The sequence below is a fragment of the Myotis brandtii genome, unplaced genomic scaffold (assembly GCF_000412655.1).
Source record: "Myotis brandtii unplaced genomic scaffold, ASM41265v1 scaffold237, whole genome shotgun sequence".
Lineage (NCBI taxonomy): Eukaryota > Metazoa > Chordata > Mammalia > Chiroptera > Vespertilionidae > Myotis > Myotis brandtii.
Genome location: NW_005358943.1, coordinates 2,900,099 through 2,924,957, shown reverse-complemented (window position 1 = coordinate 2,924,957; position 24,859 = coordinate 2,900,099). Strand labels below are relative to the sequence as shown.

Genomic DNA, 24,859 nt, shown 5'->3' with positions numbered 1-24,859 from the left:
GTAGTAGTGTATGCTTGAAAAGTCAACATTAGAGAGAGAAAGGGAGAGGGAGAAAGAGAGAAACATCAATGTGAGAGGGAAACATCAATTGGCTGCCTAATCCTGGGCCCCTACTGGGGATTGAGCCTGCAACCTGGGCATGTGCTGTGACCTGGAATTGTATTGGCAACCTTTCAGTGCACCAGATGACGCCCAACCAACTGACGCACACTGGCCAGGGCAGAACTCTCTTTTTTAATTTAATAAGTTGAAATTCTGATTTATAAATCATCAATAATAAATATATTAGTATGAATTCATTTGGAGAGCCTAAACACTTTCCTGGGCCAAAAAAAAAGAGCAATATTGAAAATATTTTAATATTAAATTAAATATAAAATATTTAAAGACAGGTATCTGTGAGCATGGTCAACCATGCTTCTCTCTCCCCCACTTTATTGTTTCATTGCCATATGGCCTTTCAAGGACATTTAGTCTCTATTCTTCCGTTTCCTAATCTACACAGGGAAGATAATATTTGTCCAAAAGTTAAGAATCAAATTATCAGTAGAAAAAAAATTGTAAAAAAAGCGAAGTGCTACAAAAATTTAAAGGGATAAAAGGTCAACTTTGTAAACAGAAATTGTTTGGCCCTATGTTCCTGATGGGCCATACCTGGCCATGCTGAAGGGTAAGATACATTTAATTTATATAAAATGTATTAATGTTTGCTAAAATGTTTTCCATTCTTTGACTTTGCATTATTTTGTTGAGAAACATTTATATAAGTTTTATATTACTTCTAGGATAAAATTTTTAGATAATATAAATTGTTAACTCCGTAACAGTTATATTGAATGATTGGAAAGATGTCCAACTCAGATGAGCAAAATCAGATGTTCTCAGTTTGGGTTAAGTTTTTCTCTGCGCACCATCAATACAATCCTTCTTAATACCATTTAAAAATCTCAGTGGCCGAGTCTCCCTTTTTTAGCATTAATGCCATACATCAGCCTTGCTTGAAAATTTGTACTGTTGCTCCCACTGATATATCTGTTCTAGAAAGAAACAGGCTTTCATTTCCAGGACTGTCAAATCAAGAGCTTTCACAAGAATTCAAAGATTCACTCTATTATTGCACATCATAGACCTCATGCCTGTAGCTTGAAAATAGAAATCTTTGGTGTAAGCATGTGCTTGCTTGACAGTTCTGTTCTAAATTTTGAAGCCGGTGGTACTGTAAAGTGCCTGTCTGACAATGGTGTACCAGAGCTTAGTCATGCAAAATAATTCTTGTTCACGGTTCCTTAGCTAAAGTCAATAGCTCCGTGTAAAACACAACATAATGCAGAGATCTAAAGTTACTAAATCGAGACTGAGAAAAGGAAGAATTTTAAAGCGGTTTGGCAGAAAAGAATAGCTTCTACAAGATCTGCCAAGATTTCTCTCAGCACATGGGAGGCTCTACTATTTCCAAAAGGGGGTTGTGATAGAAACGCTGGTAACTTTTATCAGTACATCCTGGTCATTGTTGTCAGTGAGCTTATCTGATGTCAAAAAAAGCAATTATGGAGATATTAACAAATGGTGCATGTTGCTTGTTTTCTAAACTTGAAATAATAGGTTCAGGTTTGCTTCTGTGAATACATTGTTTTAAAGTCTCCAATATATCACCTACACTGAGTGGGTTGATTACCTAATCTTGGGCCCCTACTGGGGGTTGAGCCCACAACCTGGGCATGTGCCATGACCTGGAATTGAATTGGCAACCTTTCAGGGCACCAGATGACGGTAAGTTAACCAGAGTTTGAAACTAAATTTTTGTGAAGAGTGTCAGGATGCCTCCTGGGACTGTAGGGTCCATGAATCAGTGTAGTGGTGTATGATGAAAAAGTCAACGTTAATCTCACAAATGAAGAATTACGTCTCCACATTGCCTGAAACATTTGCCAGAGACTCTTGGCAAGATCAGGGATTGTTGCTTGACTGCTTGAAATGAAAGGGATGATGCCCTTCTTAACCCTGGAAGGCAATTGCATTTGGGAATATCCCTCTTCTGGGAAAAACAATCTTTCACTTCCTTAGAAGAGGGAGAAACACAGAAACACATTAGGATTTATCAGATCCTCAATAAATATATTTACATACATTTGCCCTTTAATACTCCCCATGCAATAGTAAGATGGAGTGTATAAAGGTGAATATGTCACTATTTTAGGCATAGCTCATTGCCAACTTCCACAGTTAATGAATTTTTAAGAATTCATTTGTTATCAGGGTAGAATTTGTATACAGTGAAGTACACAGATTTTAAGTGCAGAGTTCAATGAGTTTTGACAAATGTATACAGTGCTTATGTGTAACTAATATCCTGAACATTTCCATCCACTCCAAAAAGTTTTTTAATGCTCTTTTGTAGCCCATCGTTACCCATTTCACTAGAAATAACCATCTTTCTCACTTTTATTATCATAGTTTTACTTGTTTTTGAACTTTTTATAAATGAAATCATGCAGAATGTACTAGTAGTCTTTTACTTAATAGTATTGACACTTGATCATATTATTGTGTGTATCAGTAGTTTATTATTTTTTATTGTGGTGTAGTTAACATTCATATACGAATATACCACAATTTATTTTTCCATTTTTCTGCTGATGGACATTTACATTTTCCAAGTTTTTGGTAATTATGAATAAAGCTGCAAAGAAATTTGTAAGCTATCCTTTTTATTTCTCTATGTCCTCATGTCTCTTGAGTGATACCCTGCAGTAGACTTGCTGGGTGATAGCCTAGGTCTATGTTTACGTTTATAAGAAACTAGGAGACAACTTACCTAGGATGTGTGTTTCATTTTATACTCTCACAGGCAACACATGAGAATCCCATTTGTTTCACAGACTCATCAATATCTTATCCTGTCTCAATTTTTATTCTTGCAATACTAATGTTCGAGTAAAAGTATCTTTTTGTGGTTTTGTATTGCATTATATCTGAAAACTAAAGATGTTGAACACCTTTTTATATGCTTCTCAGCCATTAATATATATTCTTTTGTGAAGTGTCTGTTCAAATCTTTTGTATATTTTTCTATTTTAACTGTAATTTTTGTCTCAATTATTGTGATAGGTGTTCTTGGTATATTTTGCATATAAGTTCTTTGTCAGATAAATGTATTGAGAATATTTTCTCCCATTCAGTGGCTTGCTTATTCATTTTCTTAATGATTTCTTTTTTCTCTCTCTCTTGTTTAAAATCTTTACTATTGAAAGTATTACACATGTCCCCCTTCTCCCCCTCATTGATTTATTCCAGCCCGCCCCTGTCCCCACCCTATACCTTCATCACCCTATTGTCCATGGGATATGCATATATGCATACAAGTTCTTTGGTTTATCTCTTCCCACTCACCCACCCTTTTCCACCTTTTCTCTGAGATTTGCCAGTCTGTTCCATGCTTCTATGTCACTGGATCTACTTTGTTCATCAGTGTATTTTTTTTCACTAGAGGCCCAGGGCACAAACTTTGTGCACTGGCAGGGTTCCTAGCAGCTGCCAGCTGCCAGCCGGGGCCTCCCTCCCTTTCCCCAGCTGGCCCAGCCCCCTGGTCGAAATCTCAGACAACTCCCAGTGGAGGAGATAATTTGCATGCTATGCTTTTATTACATAGGATTATATTCCACATATGAGTGAAATCATGTGATACTTGTCTTTCTCTGACTGGCTTATTTTACTTAGCATAATGCTCTTGCCTCCTTTGTCAAATATTAATTGAGTATACTGGCTTGGGTTGATTTCTGGATTCTCTGTTCTGTTCTTCTATATACTTGTTGTTGTGCCAGTATGAGGCTGTTTTGAGTACAGTGGCTTTGTAGTATAACTTGATATCTGGAATTGTGACCCCCTCCAACTTTGTTCTTCTTTCTCAAGATAGCTGTGACTATTCAGGGTCTTTTTCGGTTCCATATAAATTTTTGGAATGTTTGATCTAGATCTGTGAAATATTCCATTGGTATTTTAATAGGGATTGCGTTGAATCTATAGATTGCTTTGGGTAGTATGGACATTTTAATGACGTTGATTCTACCAATCCATGAACACAGTATATTCATCCACTTGTTTATAGCTTTCTTTATCTGTTTTTTCAACATCCTGTAGTTTTCTTAGTATAGTCTTTTACCTCTTTGGTTAAGTTTATTCCTAAGTATAAGATTTTATTTTTTTCTGAGGTCCAATTTATCATTTTTTTATAGATTATTTTTGTATCTGGTAAAAGAAATATCTGCCTACCTCAATGTCATGAAGATATTTTCTTCTAGAAGTTTATAATGTTAGCTTTTAGGTCTATGGTTCATCTTGAATTCATTTTAGTGTATGGTGTGAGCTAGGGTTTGAAGTATTTTTCCACATGGCTATCCAGTTGTTGAAAACTTTCCTTTCTCCATTGAACTGCTTTGGTACCTTAGCTGAAAATCAATTGACCAATTGGTGTGATTCTGTGTCTGGTTCCTAATCTATTCTTTTGACTTACTTGTCTATCCTACACCATATTCTCTGGATTAACTTCATGAGTTTTATAATATTTTTTTCTAGCTTTGTCCTCTCAATGTGGCTACTTTTTTGTCCTGCAGATATGTATTAGTTTCAGAGTTTATTTTTTCCATTCTTTTTCCCCCCCAAATATATATATTTTATTGACTTCAGAGAGGAAGGGAGAGGAAAAGAAAGATAGAAACATCAATGATGAGAGAGAATCACTGATTGACTGTCTTCTGCATGCCCCTTACTAGGGATCGAGCCCGCAACCCAGCCATGTGCCCTTGACCAGAATCGAACCTGGGACCTTCAGTCTGCAGGCCAATGCTCTGTCCACTGAGCCAAATCAGCTAGGGCCAGAGTTTATTTTTGAAGTTAGTACAAGTTCCAAATTATTCTGGATCTCAGAGTATTTATCTCTAAAATAAGAGAAATAAGAACCCCCTTATAGGGTTGTTGGGGGAGATGAACAATCTAGTATACCTTTAACATAGATTATAATTCTAAAACAATAACTGTATGTTTAGAAAGTTGCATATTTTTATTTTACTTTTTGTCTTCCTTAATCTTAAAACATGTTTTCTGAAATCTTAAAGAAGGGTATGCACTCTTCGTTTCAGATTGTGGGGACACCTAATCTGTGTATTTCAGAGAAATAAAGATCTAAGATAATTAAAAGGATCATTGTTGTAGTGCCTGAGGCCTTCCTACTTACTGGAAACCTGGACTAGTGATGATGGTACTCCTTTTTGATATTTCTCTTTTGTCTAGTTTTGAAAAGGCAAGAACTACTAAACTTCTAATGCTTTATTCTTCCAGACCTTTTGGATTTGATCTCCTTTTTCTTTGTTGTGGCAGCTACTCTTTGCTGAATGAATGACCTTTGCTATCCCCAGCCCAAATCAATGCCCTTTGAGATGGTTTAATATTTACCAGGGAATTATTTGTCCCAAAGCTTGGATCCAGTGTCCCTGATAGATTTCCATATAGGCTTGAAATGGTGGTGAGGAAAAGGGTTCAAAGTCTGAACCTTTCCTTTTATCCAAACTAAAGCAAGCCAAGTAATAACTCTTTCTCTTCTTCACTGATTAAAGAGCATATATCAAAGATGAATAGGAAGTGTAAATTCTTTTACAACCTTTTCCCTGTTATTGCCCTAGTTTATGCCCAATTTTCACTCTCATTTTTAAATTGAAATCTTTTCTTCCTCAAGTTCAGTGGCAACTGTTTACTCTTTTGGCTCTGTGTTTACTCAATTGAAACTCTTTGAGCACAATTAATTGATTTTATTTATCTTGGTTTCAGATTTTAGCATCAAGCCAAGCACCTTGTATTTACTTCATAAATGGCTGTTGTAGTAAATTGATTACAGTCAAGTGCTAATATTATACCAAAGATAGTGTCAGATATATAACAGATAGGCAATCATTGTTCACTGATAGCAGGAACTCAGTATTTATTCATTGATTGTTAAGTCTGAATACATGTTATAAGTGAGCATCAGATGAGTCAGGTGCCCCTTTTCTTTTCAGAAGCAGTTAAAACTGCCCATCTGGAACCCTAGCTGGTTTGGCTCAGTGGATTGAGAGTCGGCCTGCAGACTGAAGGGTCCCGGTTTTGATCCTGGTCAAGGGCACATGCCCAGGTTGCTGGCTCTATCCCCAGTAGGGGGTGGGCAGGAGGCAGCCGATCAATGATTTTCTCTCTCATCACTTATGTTTCTATCTCTCTCTTCTCCCTTCCTCTCTGAAATCAATAAAAATATATTTAAAACAAACAAACAAACAAAACTCCTCATCTGGAACTTTGCTGAGCCAATTATTTGTTTTAGCTGCCTGTACCTTTTCTGTAAAGTTATCCATAACATTTGGGTCATATCACCTTACAATAAATGCATGAAAAGAGTCTTTTAATGCTTCTAGTACTAAACTCCTGTGGTGAGAATTCTGAACATACTTATCTCAAATCCTGCCCTATTCTAGTTAGTGTCACAGCCAGGTTCCCATGTCCTTTAACAAGATAGGCGAATAAATACTGTTTTCAAAAGATCCAGACATGAAAATGAAGTGCTAATGTCTTCTGATGCTAGATTTCCCATTATCTACGGATATGCTTATATAGAAATTGTTCTCAGGTCTGTGATTAATTCCTCTGTCCTAAAGCAAATTGCTAAATCTTATTTCCTTTTTCATTAATTTATTTTTTGGGGGGTAGAGCTTGGACTTGTCAATCAAATCCAAGACAGCTAGATATGGGAGCACTCCTTAAAGCCTAAAGGAGGTAACATTAGGACTAAAAAGAAAAAGGTAACATACTACACATAGCAGGTGGTAAATGTGTGAGAAGTATTACAGGAGAGAAGTAACATAGATTGAAAACATAAATCCTTAAACATTTTTAGATAAACCTTGGGAGCTAGATCCATAAACATTGTGGGGTGAGGAAGCTTGGAAATACCCTTAATGTAGATGTGGATGTTAGAATAGCTTTGCCTTCCTAATGCATTCCACGAATGTCCCTGTAAAAGGCATAGTAAACTGATTGTGTAATGAACTGAACTACCATAATCTCCACTTCCGCTTTGGATTCTGAACCTAAGGGGACTGAGTGAGGAAGCAAGTTGTCTGCGATCACAGATTTGGAACAATATCCATGAGATTTACTAAATGTTTACATGTGTCCAAGCTAGCCTTTGCCTTGCCGGGGTGCAGGACAAGTGAAGTTCAAGGGAACACAATGTTTACCCCCCCCCCCCCCCCGGAGATGTAAATGTTCTCTAAAGCTTTTAATGTTTTCAAGACTCCACATTGCGATCTTTTTACAATGTTTCCAGCTAAATAAAAGTTACCCGCCTTTACCTTGCTTGCCCATTCCCACTCAATCGCTAACGTCCCCGCCCCACGGAATAGGACAAATGGCATTTCAAGAAGGAGAGCTGCTGGCTTCAGGCGCCAAATACAAGTGTTCAAAGAGGGGAACCAGTAGGCGGTGGTTACTCTGGGAAAGAAAAGTCAGGCGATTTAGGGGCGGGACTTGCCGAGGCTGGGAGTCTTGCTTGTAGCGCTGGAGAGCAAATTAATAGGAAATTAGCCAGAGTGGGCGTGGCGCCGGCGTCCGGTCCGCCCGAGCGCAGTGAAAGTCCCCCCAGTTCAGCCACCCGCTTGCCGGGACAGGTCTGCTGCCTCGCTCCTGCTGCGATCCACGGGACCCACGGTACGGGCCGGGTGGGGGTGCGGAGGGAGAGGCTCTGGAGAGGGTGGGGGGCCGGAAGGGGAAGGTGGGTGGCGGCTGGAGGCTGGAGACGTCTGCGCCAGCCTGCAACTTCCTTGCTCCATTTAGCTGCTGACTCTGTGCTGTTCAGTGGGTCCCTCTGAAAGGGAGTCGTGCTCCTGTACCCTTGCAGGTAAAGAGTCCCGTTGTCAGACCCCAGGAAGGAAACTGGAGTCATCTTTTCCTGTTTCAGTGGTGATTTACTCCTTATCCTCATCCACTTTGAAAGCCCCCCCGCCCCCCGCCTTGGACTTTGGGGGCAGAAAAAGCACGTGCAAGTTGTAGTAATGCATATGAAGTCGCCGCAGTTTAAGCAACTTCTGTTCACCCCAAGGGTGTAAAGTCCCACAGCGGCTCTATTTCGTGGTCAAACTGGCCTTTGGACCTTCTGAAAGATAGGGCCTGTGCTCCCCGTTCACTTTGATAGGCAGAGAAACGTCAGCACGTTTAAAATGGTAATAACCACCACAAAGTGCAGGAGGACCTGGGCTAGACCCTGTGATATAAAAATAATTAAATTGTAAAGTGCAGGAGGACCTGAGCTAGACCCTGTGGTATTTTTATGGCCGGTTAACTGGAAGGCTAAGGCTGGAACTCCCAGCAGGCGCTCTCCATCCCCCAACCTGGAGGGGGAAGCCATGTGGAAGGAGTAACCGAGAAGGGGACCTTCTTTGGGAGTGAAGGCCTCAGAGATTATTGTTTCTGGGGGGGGGGGGGGGGGGGGGGTGTGTAGGAGGGAGGGTGGAGAGAAGAGTGACTTCCATTTTCCCGTTTCCTTTGAAATAGTCTGGAGGCCTCTTGGTAGTGCCGGCGCCACTGTTGCTTTGTCCTGTTCCTGTCCCTGCTTTCTGTCCGAGGGAGCGCCAAGTGGGCTGCAATCAAGCATTGTTTATGGTCAGAGGGAAACTTTCCCAGGCGTCCAGCTCGCAGCCTGGAGTTCTCAGGGCCCTGGCCTGCTGCGAATACCAAGCTAGACACTCCTTGGCATTCCCTGCGGGCTTCTGGCCTGGGAGATTGGGTTGTTTGGGGGCTTTGCTGTCCTTTGCTGTGTCCAAAAACAAAGGACTATTGCATGTTGACTATCTTGAGTCACTTTTTAAAATGGCAATTGGTCCACATTTGCATATTGCTCTCTGTGACAAACAAGTGCCACTTTTCTAAGATTTTGCTTTTGGAGTGGAGCTTTTTAATCTCTGAGGTTGGAAAAGGAAGCTATCCCCCCCCCCAGAACACCCCACATTTCCCCCCACCCCCCAGCCACCAGCAATTTCCTCCCAGTACCTGGGCTCTGATCCCTAGGAGACCAAGTCTGCAGGCACCTCAATCCTTCAGGAAATTCTAGAACTTATATAAACAGTAACGGAGGGCCCTCAATTATCTTTTTGCCTTATCTTGTGGGTAGCCTTCTGTTGGTTTCAGAAAGTATAAAATTGCAGAGTCATGGCCCTGAGGATGTGTTCCCAGATTTTTCCGCGTATTTCACAATATTGGCATAGAGAGGCGACCATGAATATAAGAACTTTGCTCTTTTTGGCTAAGAACCTGTAAAGATAAGCGGAATATTTTTCAGTTGAGAAATGAAGACTCACCTGGGATAGGGGTGGCATTTGACAGAAAAATTCTCCCAAAAGACCAGAGTAATCTTGAATTGTCAGCCTGAAAGTGTTTAACCAACCCCGAGTTAAACACTTGAGAAAACTGGGTTTCAGTGTGGGCTCCTCAATTGTGAATTTGGGTCAAATTAGTCCCTCTACCTCTCTGGGCCTCAATTTCCCTTATATGTTAAAGGTGGAGACAAATATTAGGTGCTCTGACTGTAGTAGAGTTTTCCAAATCAAGTGAGATAATGTAAAGGTTTTAGAAAACCCTAAAATTATATGCTCGATGCCCAGAACAGCGCCAAAGTAGGAGCTTATTTACCCAATGCTTTTAGAGCACTTCCCAGGTCCAGTACTTTCCTCAGTACTTGACACATGACTCATTTAATGCTCACAAAATTCCTGTGAGGTAAGAAGTACTACTGATTTCATTTTACAGGTAAGGTAAGTAGGCCCTGGAGAAGTGAAATCACAGCTAGGAAGTGACAGAGCCGAGATCCACCTGAACCCCAGTCTGGCTCTAGAGTCTGTGTGTGCTCAGCACTCTCTCTGCCCTCTGTCCTCTCAAAGGCAGACGCAGCCATATGAGGGGACTGAGCCCTCTCTCTGGTGAGACAGATTGAGATATTCTCTATTATGTCAACCAATGATGGCCAATAAAAGGAACACACCATACACTGTAATACTTTGTTTTCTGTCATTTATAACCAAGTTTCATATTTTGCTCTGCTTACTTTACTTAGATTATTTCTACCTCGTTCCTAAAATACTCAAAATCATCTCACATTTTACCCTCTTGTTACTACTACTGTATACTGCCCTCCTTTCTCCTGGCGACTTTTTCCGGCAAAACTTTTTCAGTAATTTTGCGTTGAGTGCAGGGCCCAGCCATGATGTAGGCTCAAGGCAACTTATTGCAAATCAGCTTTGGAAAAAGAAAAAGAAAAGTCTAGACCAGCAGCACCTTCTCTCATGCTATCAGTGACTCCTGTTTCTTGTGTCTTACCTTTACTCCTCCTCACCTGGCCCTCGGGTGTGTTGTTAGTAGAAGATGTTGTCATAGACTTACATAAACAGGGTGTGGCATCAGAGACTGTGTGTTGGCCCTTCTCCCAAAACCACAGGCCTGGGGAGTTAAGCCACATTTTTGGTGATTGAGAAACTGTGTGAAGTGCACCCTCAATATATTGTTCACATCGAAAGAAGCTTCCCATTGCCTGTTTGCTCCAACTGCTGACATTTGTGTGTTCTTTTCCCAACAGTTCTGGAAGGCTTCCACTTTCTCTCTTCCCATACCAATTTTCACCAAGGAGAGAACATTCTCTGATATTCATTGATAAATAATTTTTTTTCATTCTGGGAACATTAGTAGAAACCTGCTGTTATAGTTTTAAAATGATTGTTAAATAGGAACACTTTCTACTGGATAAAATTATCTTAATTTTTTAAGAAATGAACTTCCTCAATATTTCAGATCTCTTTCCAGAAGCATAGGACTTCGGGTTCTCTTATTAAGCTAATTACTTAGCTCTGAAGGATAGAGCAGTCTATTCATGGTTTTCACCCCTCAGCCCTTAGAACAAGTGCAGCTGAATGTTACTAAAAGTATTACCTTGCACAGAGAATTTATCGCACATACTGTGCTTTCAAGACTACTGACTTGTGGAGGTGAATTAATTTATCATATGTATTTTGTTTTTGTTCTTTTTAACTAGAATATATCATTTCTGTTTGCCTAAATCTGAGTACTTTTTTGGCTTACCCTTTAAAATAGGGGTTACTTAGGCAACTTTGGTTTATCTGCACAATGGGAATAAAAATGCCCCCTTGTAACATAATTGGAAGAGGAAAGAAGGTAACAGATGTTAAGGGGAACCAACAGTGCCAACCACAGAGTACACATTCAGTCAGTGTTGAATCAGAATGAAGCAGTTTGCCATCTCTTGAAGGAGACAGTACGGTGTGGTTCAGGTATGAGATGTGAGGTCAGAGACGTGTATTTGTACTCCCACTTTGCTGCTTAACATATCTAATTCCCATTGTCTTCAAATGTAAAATGGATCTAGTTATGAGGATTTTCATATTATAGGTACAAAGATTATGGAAGGCAATGCACATAAAGTACATGGCATAGTTGGACTCACAGTGACACATAAAATTAAATATCTGTGTATGTTGTATATATCACATTCCTCAGTAGCGCATAGACAACTATATGACCAGTAACAGAATAGAGAAAGATATATAAATTTATAGATTATTGGTAGGCGGAGAAAATGATTAGAGTTTGACAGAGGTTAGTATAGGACATTTACATGCAGGGGTTGAATTTTCAAGACAGGAATGAACTTTGTGTAGAAGAGAATGCACTCCATTAAATAGTGTCTAAGCTTGGGTATGAGAAAAGATGTGTGTTAATGTGAAAGAGATAGAAGAAGCAGATAGCAGGGTGATAACAGAACACAAAGAGGTTAAAAATTATGACTACCAGGTCATGTGAGGAGTTTAAATGTTAAGATTTACCTTAAATCCGTACCCACTTTGACTTCAGTATCACCAGTGTGCCTTAGTTTTCCTCCTAAGTACACTCCCAATTATAGGTTCAACTCTAGGCTAAGATAGATACATTCAATTTACTCTTGACATCTTTTAGATAGAAGTAGATATGGCATGTGAAGTAACCTAAAGAGTTATGTAAAGCTAATCCTCCTTCCCTTATTCCTTCGATGAAAGTAGCATAAATGCCAATTTTCCCCCTTGCATTTGCAAGCCTATCTTATGTTTGGCTCCCTTATCCTGCCTCTTTATCTTCATTTGTGTTGGTAATAATGATGACCATGATCATGGTGATAGTGATGATCATGATAAGGCTGTAATAAATTTTATTGAGGGTTTTTAATGGTGCTGGCCTAAGTATATGCTATCTCAGTTAAATCCTGACAACAACCCAGTAAGTTAGGAACTATTACAAGTCCCATCTTATAAGTGAAGAAATTTAGCCTTAGAGAGGCCAAATCTCTCAACCAAGGTTAATAAGAAATTAGTGTAATTGGAATTCAATTCTTGGAACTTGAGATCCTGAATACTACTGAAATGACAAAAAGCTGTAGGTTTGGTTTCTAAAGCAAAACTTATATAAGAAGTTAGGCATTCCTAATCAAACATTAATGGTATTACTATTACATAATTTGATATTTCTAAAGAGCTTAGTCCACGAACTGTGGTCTTTTGTGTCCAATTTGTGGTTCATCTTGATGTAAAAATATGACTTTAATCTATCTTTACAGTGTTTTTGCCTGTTTATTTTGTCTTATAATGCCCTTACATTTTCATTTTCATTCCACTCATTTGGTGTCTTCAAGTTTAATGACATAGAACTAGAAAAAAATAATACTGCTTATTTTGAAATTTTAGAAAAATTAAATGATTATTTCTTCTGTAAATAACCCAAGATATTTGAAAGAACAGTGTGGTTAGTACTCTATACCAAGTGCTCATCAAGGTATTTGGGGTATTTATGTCTGCTTTTTAAAATCTTGCTTATTATTCCAGATCAAAGTTGAAAAAATGGCTGACCTTGCCCAGCTAATGGAAAATGAAGTATTGATGGCATTTGCCTCCTATACGACGATTGTTCTTTCAAAAATGATGTTCATGAGTACTGCAACTGCATTCTATAGATTGACAAGAAAGGTAAGAAATCTGAAGGAAATTTTTTTTTTTTACTTTTAAGAGTTGGAATTCTGAAAAGCAATTTTCTTAATTTCCCTTTTTCTTGGTAAAGCCCATAGCACATTGTTTAATGCTGCAAATAAAGTATGCCGTCATTTGCTACAGATGGATTTTATGTATTTATGAAACAGGTGTTTTCCCCCAGGAACTAGTAAATGGTTTTTTTCATTGTGGATTTTACCTTTTGTCATGCTGCTTCAGCATCTGAGATTTCTGGAGTATCAAAGTTTTCAAGGAAACTCTCTGTGATTTTGAAGTTATTTTTGCCAACTAGCATTAACAAAAATAGTCATTTTTCAGACAATTAACTGGTATTTTCATCTCTGTTACAGGTCATAATATGCCTTTGGGGACAAAATTTAAGTTATTCCCATGGTAGAGCTTCTTGTGGGACAAGGCATTTGAATTTTGTATATTTCTGATTTCTTAAATGAATACTATTAATACCCAGCATTATAATTATGATTAAAAACAAACAAACCACAAAGCAAAACTGGAGGCATGGGGGAAAGTGGTAGAAAAATTTGGAGCACCATCCTGTATTCAAGCAAGGAGTATGACAACACAGTAAGGAGAGTTGAGCAAATCTACCTTGACAAAGCGAAATGAATTTCACTGTTGTGGTCCCTGTGCCTATTTAGCAATTTCTTTTTCAGGAAAACCACCTATTTCTTTCTCAGCGCCTGTCCTGGGTTTTGCCCTCCAGAGCCTTGCTTTTATCTAGAGGTCATAGTCCTTCCTAAGGTATTTCCTTGTACTGTCTTTAGGTGTAATTCCTTCCCCAAGGATATTTACATTTTAATGGGACAACTAACCTGTGTTTAACTCTCTAATGGGACAAGGTGTTGGAGCAGCTGGCTATAAAATAGCTGCCTCCCACCAGGTCCCCTCATCCTCCAGAAGCACAGTGACACCAGGGATAGCAGAAAGGTACCCTGTCTTATGAGAAAAGGACCAAGGAATTCGAATTTGTAGAGTGCTACTGATGTGTGGCAGGAGTCATGGTGCTCTTTACATGTAACAGATCATGGAATCAGTTCACATAATCATGTGAGATCCTCATTAGTGTCCTCACTTTACAGCTGAGGAGCTGAAAGTCAGAGGAGTAAAGCTTACCCAAGGTTTCACATCCCTGCAGTGAGGCTGAGGTGCAAATTCATATTTGTTTAAACTCAAATCTCATATACTTTCCATTATAATACAATTATTTACTGACTCAAAATTCACATATTGGCTAGGAGCAAGATGGGCAGCCCTGACCTCAGGAGCTGATGCTGTATCACACTCCTGCCCATCAGATCTCCTCAGCATCTTTATCTGGAATAAATACTCATATCATATTAGGAAAAATACTATAATATTTATGAGATTTCTGAGCTTAAATTAAGGCTAATTTTATACTTTGTTTTTTATTCATTAATTTATTATAAATTATTAAACAATCGACTATACTTAAGTATTTTTAAAGTGCACATAGTTTTAAGGAATGGGGAAATCATTTCAAATAGCGTAATAATTATAGAAAGGAATACATGAACATATGCCCTGGATCATGTATTTGTAGGAATGTAATCAGCTACTTATATTTCACTATATTATTCAACCTGAAGTTTTAGTTAATTCAGAAGAAGAAAAAGAGGTACACATATTCTAACAAAGTATAGAATACATTTATTGCCCCTTGCTCTTCTAATATCTTTAGCAAGTAAACCTATGACTTCCAGGTGAGCAATCAGTTGGAAGTGTTAATGCCCTTGAGAGAAGGTGCCTGAATACCACTATGAAAAAGTGCCAGTTCACCATAATAATAGTCTAGATGACTTAGAATTATGCCCTCTTTTCCATTTTGCTTCCTTTTCACTATTGTTATATATTGGTTTTTATTAAAGTTCTTATTTATGCCTCTCTTTTCAAAAAATTTTTGCACTGTTAATAAAAATTCAGATTTAAGCTATAGATGCTCTCATCTCCTACTGTGTTTGATCGATTGCTCCAAATTTTCATTCCATAGGGCCATCCTGGATGCCTGTTTCTAATGTTAAAATGAATATAACTTAGAATACCACAATGTTATCTGGTATTTGAAGGATATTTTCTTGGTATTTGTAATAGGTTTTTGCCAACCCGGAAGACTGTGCAAGCTTCGGCAAAGGAGAAAATGCCAAGAAGTACCTTCGGGTTGATGACAGAGTAGAACGTGTACGAAGGTAAACCCACTATCCCTGAAATTGTTTACTTGGTCAAGGAATTTTGGTCAAGGAATTCAGTGAGGGTGTTGGGGTTTTGAAGAAGAAGGATGAAAAGTCAATCATCGTACTTAGTCCATATAATAATTACAGAAAATTAGGAATCTAGAAGTTTTCAACTACCATTGCAGTTACACCTATTGCCAATTTTTTTATATTTCTGTGCACTTTCTTGGGATTAATGATTTTGCTCTGTGCAGGAATATATCAAAACTAATGATGGGTAGGAGGTAAAATGAGAATGGTAGATTCTTACAGTTTTGTTGTCTTTCTCCAGAGGTGAAATTGTCAACTTATGTAAAAAGATGAAGAACTAGGTACTTTTGCATAAGATACAAAATATAAATGAGGGATATATTTCTCCTCTCTCTTTCCTTTATAGATATTATGTTTAATGTACTGAGAATGCAGTGAACAATGAAAAGCAATAAGCCAAGATATCATCTACACAGCTTCCTAACAATACAATTAATATACTGATCTTAAAAAGCACATTGAATTTTATTCTGGGGGTATTTTTCTTAATTTTTGTCATAAAGTCAGGAAAATAAAAAAATTCAGCTTTACTGAGGTATAATTGACAAATAAAATTGGAAGACATTTAAGATATACAACATTATGACTTGATATACATATCTATTGTGCAAGTATTCCCCCCACTATGCTAATTGACACATCTATCACCTCACATAGTTACCCTTCTCTGTTTTTTGTTTGTTTGTTTGTTTTTTGGTGAGAACATTTAAGTCCTACTCTCAGCAAATTTCAATTATGCAGTACAGTGTTATCAGCTATAGTCATCATGTAATACATTCTGCATTCTATCTTCAGAACTTATTCATCGTTTTTGTTTTAAATATACTGTTATTGATTTCAGAGAGGAAGGGAGAGGGAGAGACAGAAACATCAATGATGAGAGAGGGTCACTGATTGGCTACCTCCTAAATGCCCCCTACTGGGGATCAAGCCCACAATCCGGGCATGTGCCCCCAACACGAATCGAACCTGGGATCCTCAGTCTGCAGGCTGATACTCTATCCACTGAGCCAAATTGGCTAGGTCCTTTATTCATATTGTAACTGAAAGTTTGTACCCTTTTACAAAACTCCCCTTACTGTTCCCTTTCACCCCTAGCCCCTGGCAACCACTTCTACTCTATTTCTATAAGTTTGACTTTGTTTCATTTTTAGATTTTTCCCATAAAAGTGACACCATACAATATTTGTCTTTCTCTGTCTGGCTTATTTTACTTAGCATAATGCCTTCCAGGTTTCTTCAAGTTGTTGGAAATGACAGGCTTTCCTTTTTAAGGCTGAATAATATTTCACTGTATGTATATCACATTTTCTTTATCCTTTCCTTCATTGCCAGACACAGGTTCTTTCCATAAATTGGTTGTCATGAATAATGCTGCAATGAACATGGGACTATACACATCTCTTTAAGACAATACTTTCTTTTCCTTTGAATATACATGCGGAGTGGGATTGTTGGATCATATAGTAGTTCTATTATTAATTTCTGGAAGAACCTCTATACTGTTTCCCATAGTGTCTATACCAGTTTACATTCCCTATAAAAGTGTACAAGGTTTCCCTTTTCTCCACGTCCTCACCATCATTTATTATTTCTTGTCTCTTTGATAATAATCATCCTAATAGATGTGAGGTTATAACTCATTGTGGTTTTGATTTGCATTTCCTTGATGATTAGTGATGTTGAGCACCTTTTCATGTACCTACTAGCCATTTGTATCTTTGAAAAAAATGTCTATTCAAGTCCTTTTCCCATTTTAAATTTGGGTTATTTGTTTTTTGTTTTTTTGCTATTAATTATATGGGTTCCTTGTATTTTGGATATTAACCCCTTATCAGATAATGTGGTTTGCAAATATTTTCCCCAAATACATAGGTTGCCTTTCCATTTTATTGATAGTTTCTTTTGCTGAGCAGAAATTTTTTAGTTTGATATAGTTCCACCTGTGGGTTTGTTTGTTTTATCTGCTTTAGTTGCCTTTTCTTTTGTGTTCCCCCCCGCCCCCCCCCCAAAAAAAAAAATCATTGCCATGCAAGGAGATTACCCTCTATGCTTTGCTTTCTTCTAGGAGTTTTATGGTATCAGATCATACATGCAAGTCTTTAATCCATTTTGAGTTGATTTCTCTATACAGTGTAAGATAAGGTCTAGTTTCATTCTTTTGCCTTTGAAAATCCAGTGTTTTCCCAACAGTTTATAGGATGGAAGCCACGTGACCCAGGGCCCTGTCCCTTATGCAGCAGGTATAACGCTGGGGCACAGATATATGCTTAGCTCCCTCCAAGAAGATACCAGTGACTTGGAGCAACTAAAGGGTAAAGGCAGGGGAAGTGTCTTCTCCAAATTTGAAATATCTGTCCTTTTGGAATGTTGTGAAGGAGAAAACTAACATGCTCATGATTGAAGGTGAAGATTTTCAGCAGAATTCAGAGGGTGAAATAAATACCCCTGATGTCATTGGTGAAGCAGGCCCTTCTTTAGTAGAAAATGGTATTTCCATCCTTTCTTGCCCACTTTACTCTCAGGAGCCATTGGGTGGTTCCATGATAAAGGGGACAGGAACATTCATATCTTTCTGGCTTTGCTTTTATTTAGGAACAAGCAATTCTTAATTTAAATCTTTCAAAACCATTACTTCTCTTGATTACTGTCACCTTCTTTATACCTTTATGTGTCATCATCTCTGTCAGGCAACCTTAGATACAATCTATGGAAAACAGGAGGAAAGAAAAGACGGGAAGATCATTTAGAACACAATAGGCCACTATTCTATTTTTTTTCTAAAAGAAAAGAGTAACATAAAGCAAAAATATTTTTCATTTTGAAATATGTATCAATAGCTGGTAAACTCTATAAAATCTTTATTTTTACTCTAGATTCTGCAGTAACTTTTAATTCTGGAGACTTAAACAGGAACATCAGATTTTAAAATTAAGTGCTTAAAAAATATCAAGTCAGTAATAGATGTGCCTTGTATTCACATTCCTGCCAGAGAAACCCAAGGTGCCATGAATTGGAAGAAAATTGTGGCTAAATTGTACTTTTTTCTTCTAGCTGTGGTATAAAGATAAAATTTAGGAAACACATCTTTCTCTCTATTGTCATTTTTGTGTATTCTTTCTACTTTGCCCCCTCACTTAGCTAATTCTTTTTGTAATTTGAGGATACACTGGCTCAGATCTTACCCATAGTTGAAAAGCTAGTTATATATTCTGCTCTTTGGATGTTGAGAGCATGAAATTCTTGGTATTAAATTGGTAAATTAATTCTTTGCAACCTGTGGTTAGGGCGAGTGAGCAAGGATTGTCTCAGTAAGACGAGCAGAAGTGAGGGAGGAGTCTTTAGAAAGATCATAACCAAAAGGATTATCTTGCTTTGGGAGGAAGAGTTTTTATAAGAAGAATCTTGAATTGCTATTGTATGAACCCTGGAAGAAACAGTATTTCATATCTACAAAAATAAAGTGAGATTTACTATATAGATACAGTTTTAATATTCTTGAGAGTGGGAAGTGCCTTCTCTGTTATATGTCGAGATACACTAAAAATAAAAAGAAACAAATATAATGAGACCTTCTAAATTAAAACCAGGTAAGTAAGGAAGCAAGGCAATTTGAGAGAAATAATATGAATCTGTCTTTGCATGTTTCAGTTTCACTAACACACGCTTAGTTGTAGAGAAGAGGGGGAAATGAATATGTTTCTGTTGATTTTGAAAGTAGTGTTTTACCAGTCATCTTTGTCCACAGGGCCCACCTGAATGACCTTGAAAATATTGTGCCATTTCTTGGGATTGGCCTTCTCTATTCCTTAAGTGGTCCAGATCTCTCTACAGCTGTCCTGCACTTCAGACTCTTTGTTGGAGCACGGATCTACCACACAATTTCATATTTGTTACCCCTTCCCCAGCCAAATCGTGCTTTGGCTTTTTTCGTTGGATATGGAGTTACTTTGTCAATGGCTTACAGATTGCTGAAGACTAGATTGTACCTGTAAGGAGAATCATACAACTCATCACCCTATTATTTTCTAAGAATTCTGTATTTCCAATTTATAATGAAAACTTTTTAAGATTTTAAGTGGGAGGGAGCAGAGAAATTAAGATGGGAGAAACCTAGACTGAATCTTAACATCACCAATGTCCTTTACTCTTGTGTTATATTTGCACTAGAAATTTAACGCAATTCTTAAATCTATTAATTATTCTAAAAGTACTTGGTTATACATTTTGATTGTAATTTGTAACATTTGTTCACCATTTCATATATTAAACTTATAAAGAGAGTGAGTGCATGTATGAGAAACCTATTTCAATATTGCTGAAATGGACGTATGAAATAAAGAATTTAAAGAGTAATTTCATTTGCTTTTATTTTTCCCAACTTGTATTTTCAAAAGCTTTGAACCTATGGAAAAGTGTAAAGTAATACAATGAACCTTCATATGTCTTTCATTTAGATTTACTAATTGTTAACATTTTGCTATATTTGCTTTAGCTCAACCACTCAGTGTTTTTTCTGAACAATCTGAAGGTAAGTTGCAGATGTCAGTATACTTCACCACGTGTTTCCTATGAACAGGACAATCTCTAAATAACCACAATATCATTATCACACCCAAGAAATTTAATATTAATGCAATAACATTAATTCATATATATACATATGTAATTCATATTTAAATTTCCCTAATTTTTTAATAATGTCCTCTATAACTGCTTTATTTTTGATTCAGGAATCAAACACGAGCCACATAAGCATTTGGTTATCATTTCTATTTAGTTTTTAATAAAATGAAAGAGTTCTTTAACTTTTTTTTTTCCTTTGCATTTTATGGACTTCACATTTTTTGAAAAGTATAGGTTGGCCTGGCCTGCATGACTCAGTGGTTTAGCATTGACCTATGAATCAGGAGGTCAAGGTTCAATTCCTAGTCGGCCCAGGTTGTGGGCTCAATCCCCAGTGTGGGGCTTGTAGGAGGCAGCCAATCAATGATTCTCTCTCATCACTGATGTTTCTATCTCTCTCCCTTCCTCTCTGAAATCAATAAAAAATATATATATTTTTTAAAAAAAGGAATGGCAGGGAATTCATGAAACTGTCTTGTAACTGTTCCATGGTCTGATGGTCTATATCCCAAGTCAGTCCATTCTGCCCCTGTGTTCAAGCTGCCTTGGAAGCTAAATCATGATCAGAAAGTCTGTGTTGATTTTCTCTGAGGGAGTGAGACCAAAGGAACCAAAGTTACTCCATGACTCAGTGCTTTGCACATTGCAGGTAGGCTCATGTGATAAAAAAGCATGCTTGGTGAGTATGGGTCTCAACCAAAGAGAGCTTGATGAGTCAAATATTAAATGGCATAAAACTAAGATACTCTGACACATCCATTTCAAGATAGGTGATCTCATGAATGTGAGCAGAATACAGTCCATTGTCTGTAGCACCCTGCATTCATCTCCACACTAGGAAGAGTTGCAAATGGGACTGGCAAGATCACAATAACACGAGCCCCCTCACATTGTGTGTGCTTTAGACAGACACAGTCAATGCGTATTTTTATATTCTTACTCGCTGTTTCCTTGGCTATATAATCTCTCTTTTGATTAAAACATGCTTCCTTTTATCATATTAAAACACAAAGAGTCTATCTCTTGGATCGTACTAACCTGGCTGCTAGTGACTTGGCATGTCTATGCTGTGTTCAGCTAGGAGGTTAACTCAGAGTCATTATAGAATCTCTGGTTCCTCAAGAAACACCTAAGCACCACCAACAGCTACCCTCCCACTAACATTTAATGACTCTAAAGCCCGACATTTCTCCAGCAGTTAGAGGGGCATGAAGTTTCTGGTGCCTTAAACATTAAACTTTAAGGCAGAGAGCAACTCAAGCCTAAGGAATCCTGCATGGATTCTATAAACCATTCACCTGAGGATTCTACTTTATAAATACCAAAAAAAAAAAAAAGGTTTTTGAATTGCATAGTTAGTTGCATCACACCCCTCTTCTTGGAGGCAGATGGTGAGGAGTGAGGCAATTTGCCTTGGGAGTCTCTACAATCCATTTAGAAACAGCAGCACAAAAATCCTATGATCATCTCTCCCCTGCCAGCCGGAATTGTCAGCCCTGTGGGAAGCTGATAGGTGTTCCTGCTATCAGCGGAGGAAGCACCTCTACATTCGTATCTTTCAGGGCATTTTATTCACTATATATCCTATGTAAACTGTTGGGTTTGACAAGGAGGAGTTGTTGAAGGCAGACGACTGGGAAGGGGCTATGTTGGGTTGAATTTGGCACCAATCTCTCACGCTTGACAGCTCAAGTACAAGATTGTGGATGAGCTATAGGACCTATGAGCCTCCTCAGTCAGCGAGCGCAGGCCCTAAGTCACATTTAATTCAGAAATCCCTGACAGCCCTGCATAAAATGGGAGCAGTGAAATGGAGAGAGAGGAGCTGTGTGCAAGAGTGGGCCATTTAAGTTATTTCCTTTTACTGAAGTTTTGGAAAATATGAACCAGGACAATATAGACTATGATACATCACAAGGGGGTCTGTGGTAGCAATTTAAAGAAAATATTCCAAACTTTAAGCCAGGGTGACATGACTTAATAGCTAAAAGCTACGAGGGGAATCAGTGGAGAGTGAGATGTAGCTGTCTAAAATTCTTAATCTATTAACCTAAATTATTTATACCTATACCTCTGTATAAGCAAAACCACCTAAAATAAAGGGAAAAGTAAAGGGCTGAAACAGTTTAGTATAGTAGAACACTCCAAAGTCTTGGCTCTGACACTTTCTGTGCCTGAGAGAATGACCAAGGTATTTAACCTCTTTAAGCCCCATCTTTTGTTCTAAAATGACAAAATTAATACTTTAACAAGTGTATTAATAACCGTTTGCCATAATAATTCTATGTAGCAATCACCCATGACTCAATGGCTTTGCAAAAGATTCTGCAAAGTTGAGCTAACGTTGGCTGGGTTTGCTCATGTGTCTGCTAGAAGCTACAGGTTGGCCAGGCAGTGCTCCTGGAGGTATCTGGCTGACTCACATAGCTGGGAATTGACTGGAGCTTGGCTGATTCCAAAGGACCTCAACTAGTATTACTGTGGCAACTCAACTCTATGTGTCTCATTCTGTAGCCCAAGGGTCAGAAAACCATGGCTCATCAATCAAATCCTGCCCATGGGCTGTTTTTATGAATAAGATTTTATTGGAACACACTTGTGTTCATTCATTTTCATATCTTATATGGTTACTTTTGTGTCACGATGGTAGAGTTGAGTAGTTGAATAGTTGCGGTAGAGACCACGTGGCCCACAAAACCAAAAAGATGTGCTATTTGGTCTTTTACAGAAAAACTTTGCTGACTCTGGCTCCAGTAGGCTAGCCGCCACGTGTTATGGCCATGGCAGAGTAAGAAAGGAAAAGGAACTGTCTAAGCACCTTCTGAAGACTCTGCATTTATCACACCCACTACGATTCTATTAGCCAAAGGAAGGCATATTTGTGACTGCAGGATTAAAGTGCTAGGAAATAGACAACCTCATTAGTGAGAACTGCAAAGTCACATGGCACAAGGACATGAATGCATGGAGAGATGAAGAATTTAGGCCATTCATGTGATCTATGGCACCTGCTCCTTTATATAGTTGTTATGAGGTTTAATTCAGACACATATAAAGCATCTACAACATTATGCAATTAAAACAGCATTCACTCTAGGGCGTTATCATTTTATCAGATTAGTGGTAATATGTTATATCATCAGTATGACAGCGAGAGTTATAACTAAATTTAAAAAATGCCACACTGGGTGTGTGAACTTGGCCTTCTCCCTCTCATTTGCAATGTGCTGCCTTAGGGAGACAGATGGGACAAGGAACAAATATTTGGATAGCCTTATTGCCTCTGTAATCAAGTTGGTTCCCAAACTGTGCCCAGTCTGTTCTCTGGAAATTATCATCTGCACCCTGCTCCCAACCAAGTGTTTCATAAAAATTAATCAATTTCTGACTATTGGCGTATTGAATGTAAAACAGACAACATTATCACTGGCCCAAATGTAAAAGTTTTGTTAGTGTTTGCTGAAACAGTTGTATATGTTATCTTTCTAGGGGTTGTATTAATCATGAAAATAAGGGGTTTGCTAAATCCTTGTCTGAGCTATTAAACCCATAAACTTAATAACTAGTAGAATGAAACTAATTTTCCTTATAACTCATCTTTCATGGCAACATAGTTGGAGTTGAGAACTAAGAACTGGTCTAATGGTAGCTTTGCCATTAACTGACATGAGACACACAGGCAAATCACCTACTTTTGCTCTCTTCTTTTCATTGTGTTTAAAGTAGATTGAACTAGAAAAATATTTGAACTATCCTCTGATTCTAAAAATTCTATTTGTTCTGGAGGCAGGTGTAAGTCTCCTCTGTTCCAGTGATAAAATATGAGTAACAAGATGTGGGGATATTTATAGTATAAAGATTGTAGCTTCTGTTAATGAGGTCAAAGCTAAAGTTGTGAGTTTAATAGCATTTTGTGGCTAATGTCTTAGAATAATAGTTTTGAAATTAATTTTCTCTGAATCACCAATATGATGTCACCAAAAACAAATGGTCATTTGTTAATTGTCAAAAAAATTAAATGCATTGAGTTACCCCTATTTTAAAATGTCCTTCTATTAAATTTTCTTTAGACATGGAGCATGCTCTCACTTGAGTAGACCAGTCATTAGTGGTCATGATTGTTTGTGGGCCAAACAACTGGAATGCCCAGAAGTAAGTGAAATAGGATTCCTTGTTCTTTTTTGCTGTGGACTCCCAGAATCTTGATTTTTAAGAGTTAGTTAGGTTTTACCTAACCCAAATGTCTATACATAAAATAGCAGAAAATATTTTATTCATTGCTTCATAAGAGGAATATTTACAAAGGGCTTCCTATATGCCAGGTGCTTGGTATACATCAATGAATAGACAAGTGAATCCCTACCTTGCAGTTTGTATTTTAGTGGGGAGTCTTTAAGTTAGGGCTTGTAAAGAAAGCAGAAAGATTTTTGAACTGACTGAGCCCATAACAACATGTAAATTATCTAGGCCAGAGGTCAGTGCACTGTGGCCTGGGCCAGATCTGGCCTACTACCTATTTTTGTTTGGCCCACAAGCTAAAAGAGGTTTTTACATTTGCAATAATTTGATGATTGGGAACACTAACCTTGAAGCTCAATTAAGCAACGTTATCATTTGAATAAAATTCCTTTCTTCTCACTAGTAGATCTGAATTACAAAAGCAAAATTATGCTCTATTATTATTGTTACTAGAGGCCCAGTGCACAAAAATTTGTGCACTCGGCAGGGGGGGCAGGGTCCCTCAGCCCGGCCTGTGCCCTCTCACAGTCTGGGACCCCTCGGGGGATGACCACCTGCTGGCTTAGGCCTGCTCCCCAGGGGATTGGGCCTAAGCTG

At 38.1% G+C, this 24,859-nt stretch overlaps 1 protein-coding gene across 1 annotated transcript; it reads left to right on the top strand.

Annotated features, from left to right (window-relative positions):
- The first annotated feature begins 7,620 nt into the window (after positions 1–7,620).
- MGST1 (microsomal glutathione S-transferase 1) lies at positions 7,621–19,753 on the top strand. The gene is made up of 4 exons (XM_005866771.2): positions 7,621–7,728; positions 12,936–13,076; positions 15,228–15,322; positions 19,146–19,753. Exons 2-4 carry the CDS (start codon positions 12,951–12,953, stop codon positions 19,390–19,392), a joined length of 468 nt encoding a protein of 155 aa, XP_005866833.1. The 5' UTR covers positions 7,621–7,728; positions 12,936–12,950; the 3' UTR covers positions 19,393–19,753.
- Positions 19,754–24,859: the final 5,106 nt, after the last annotated feature.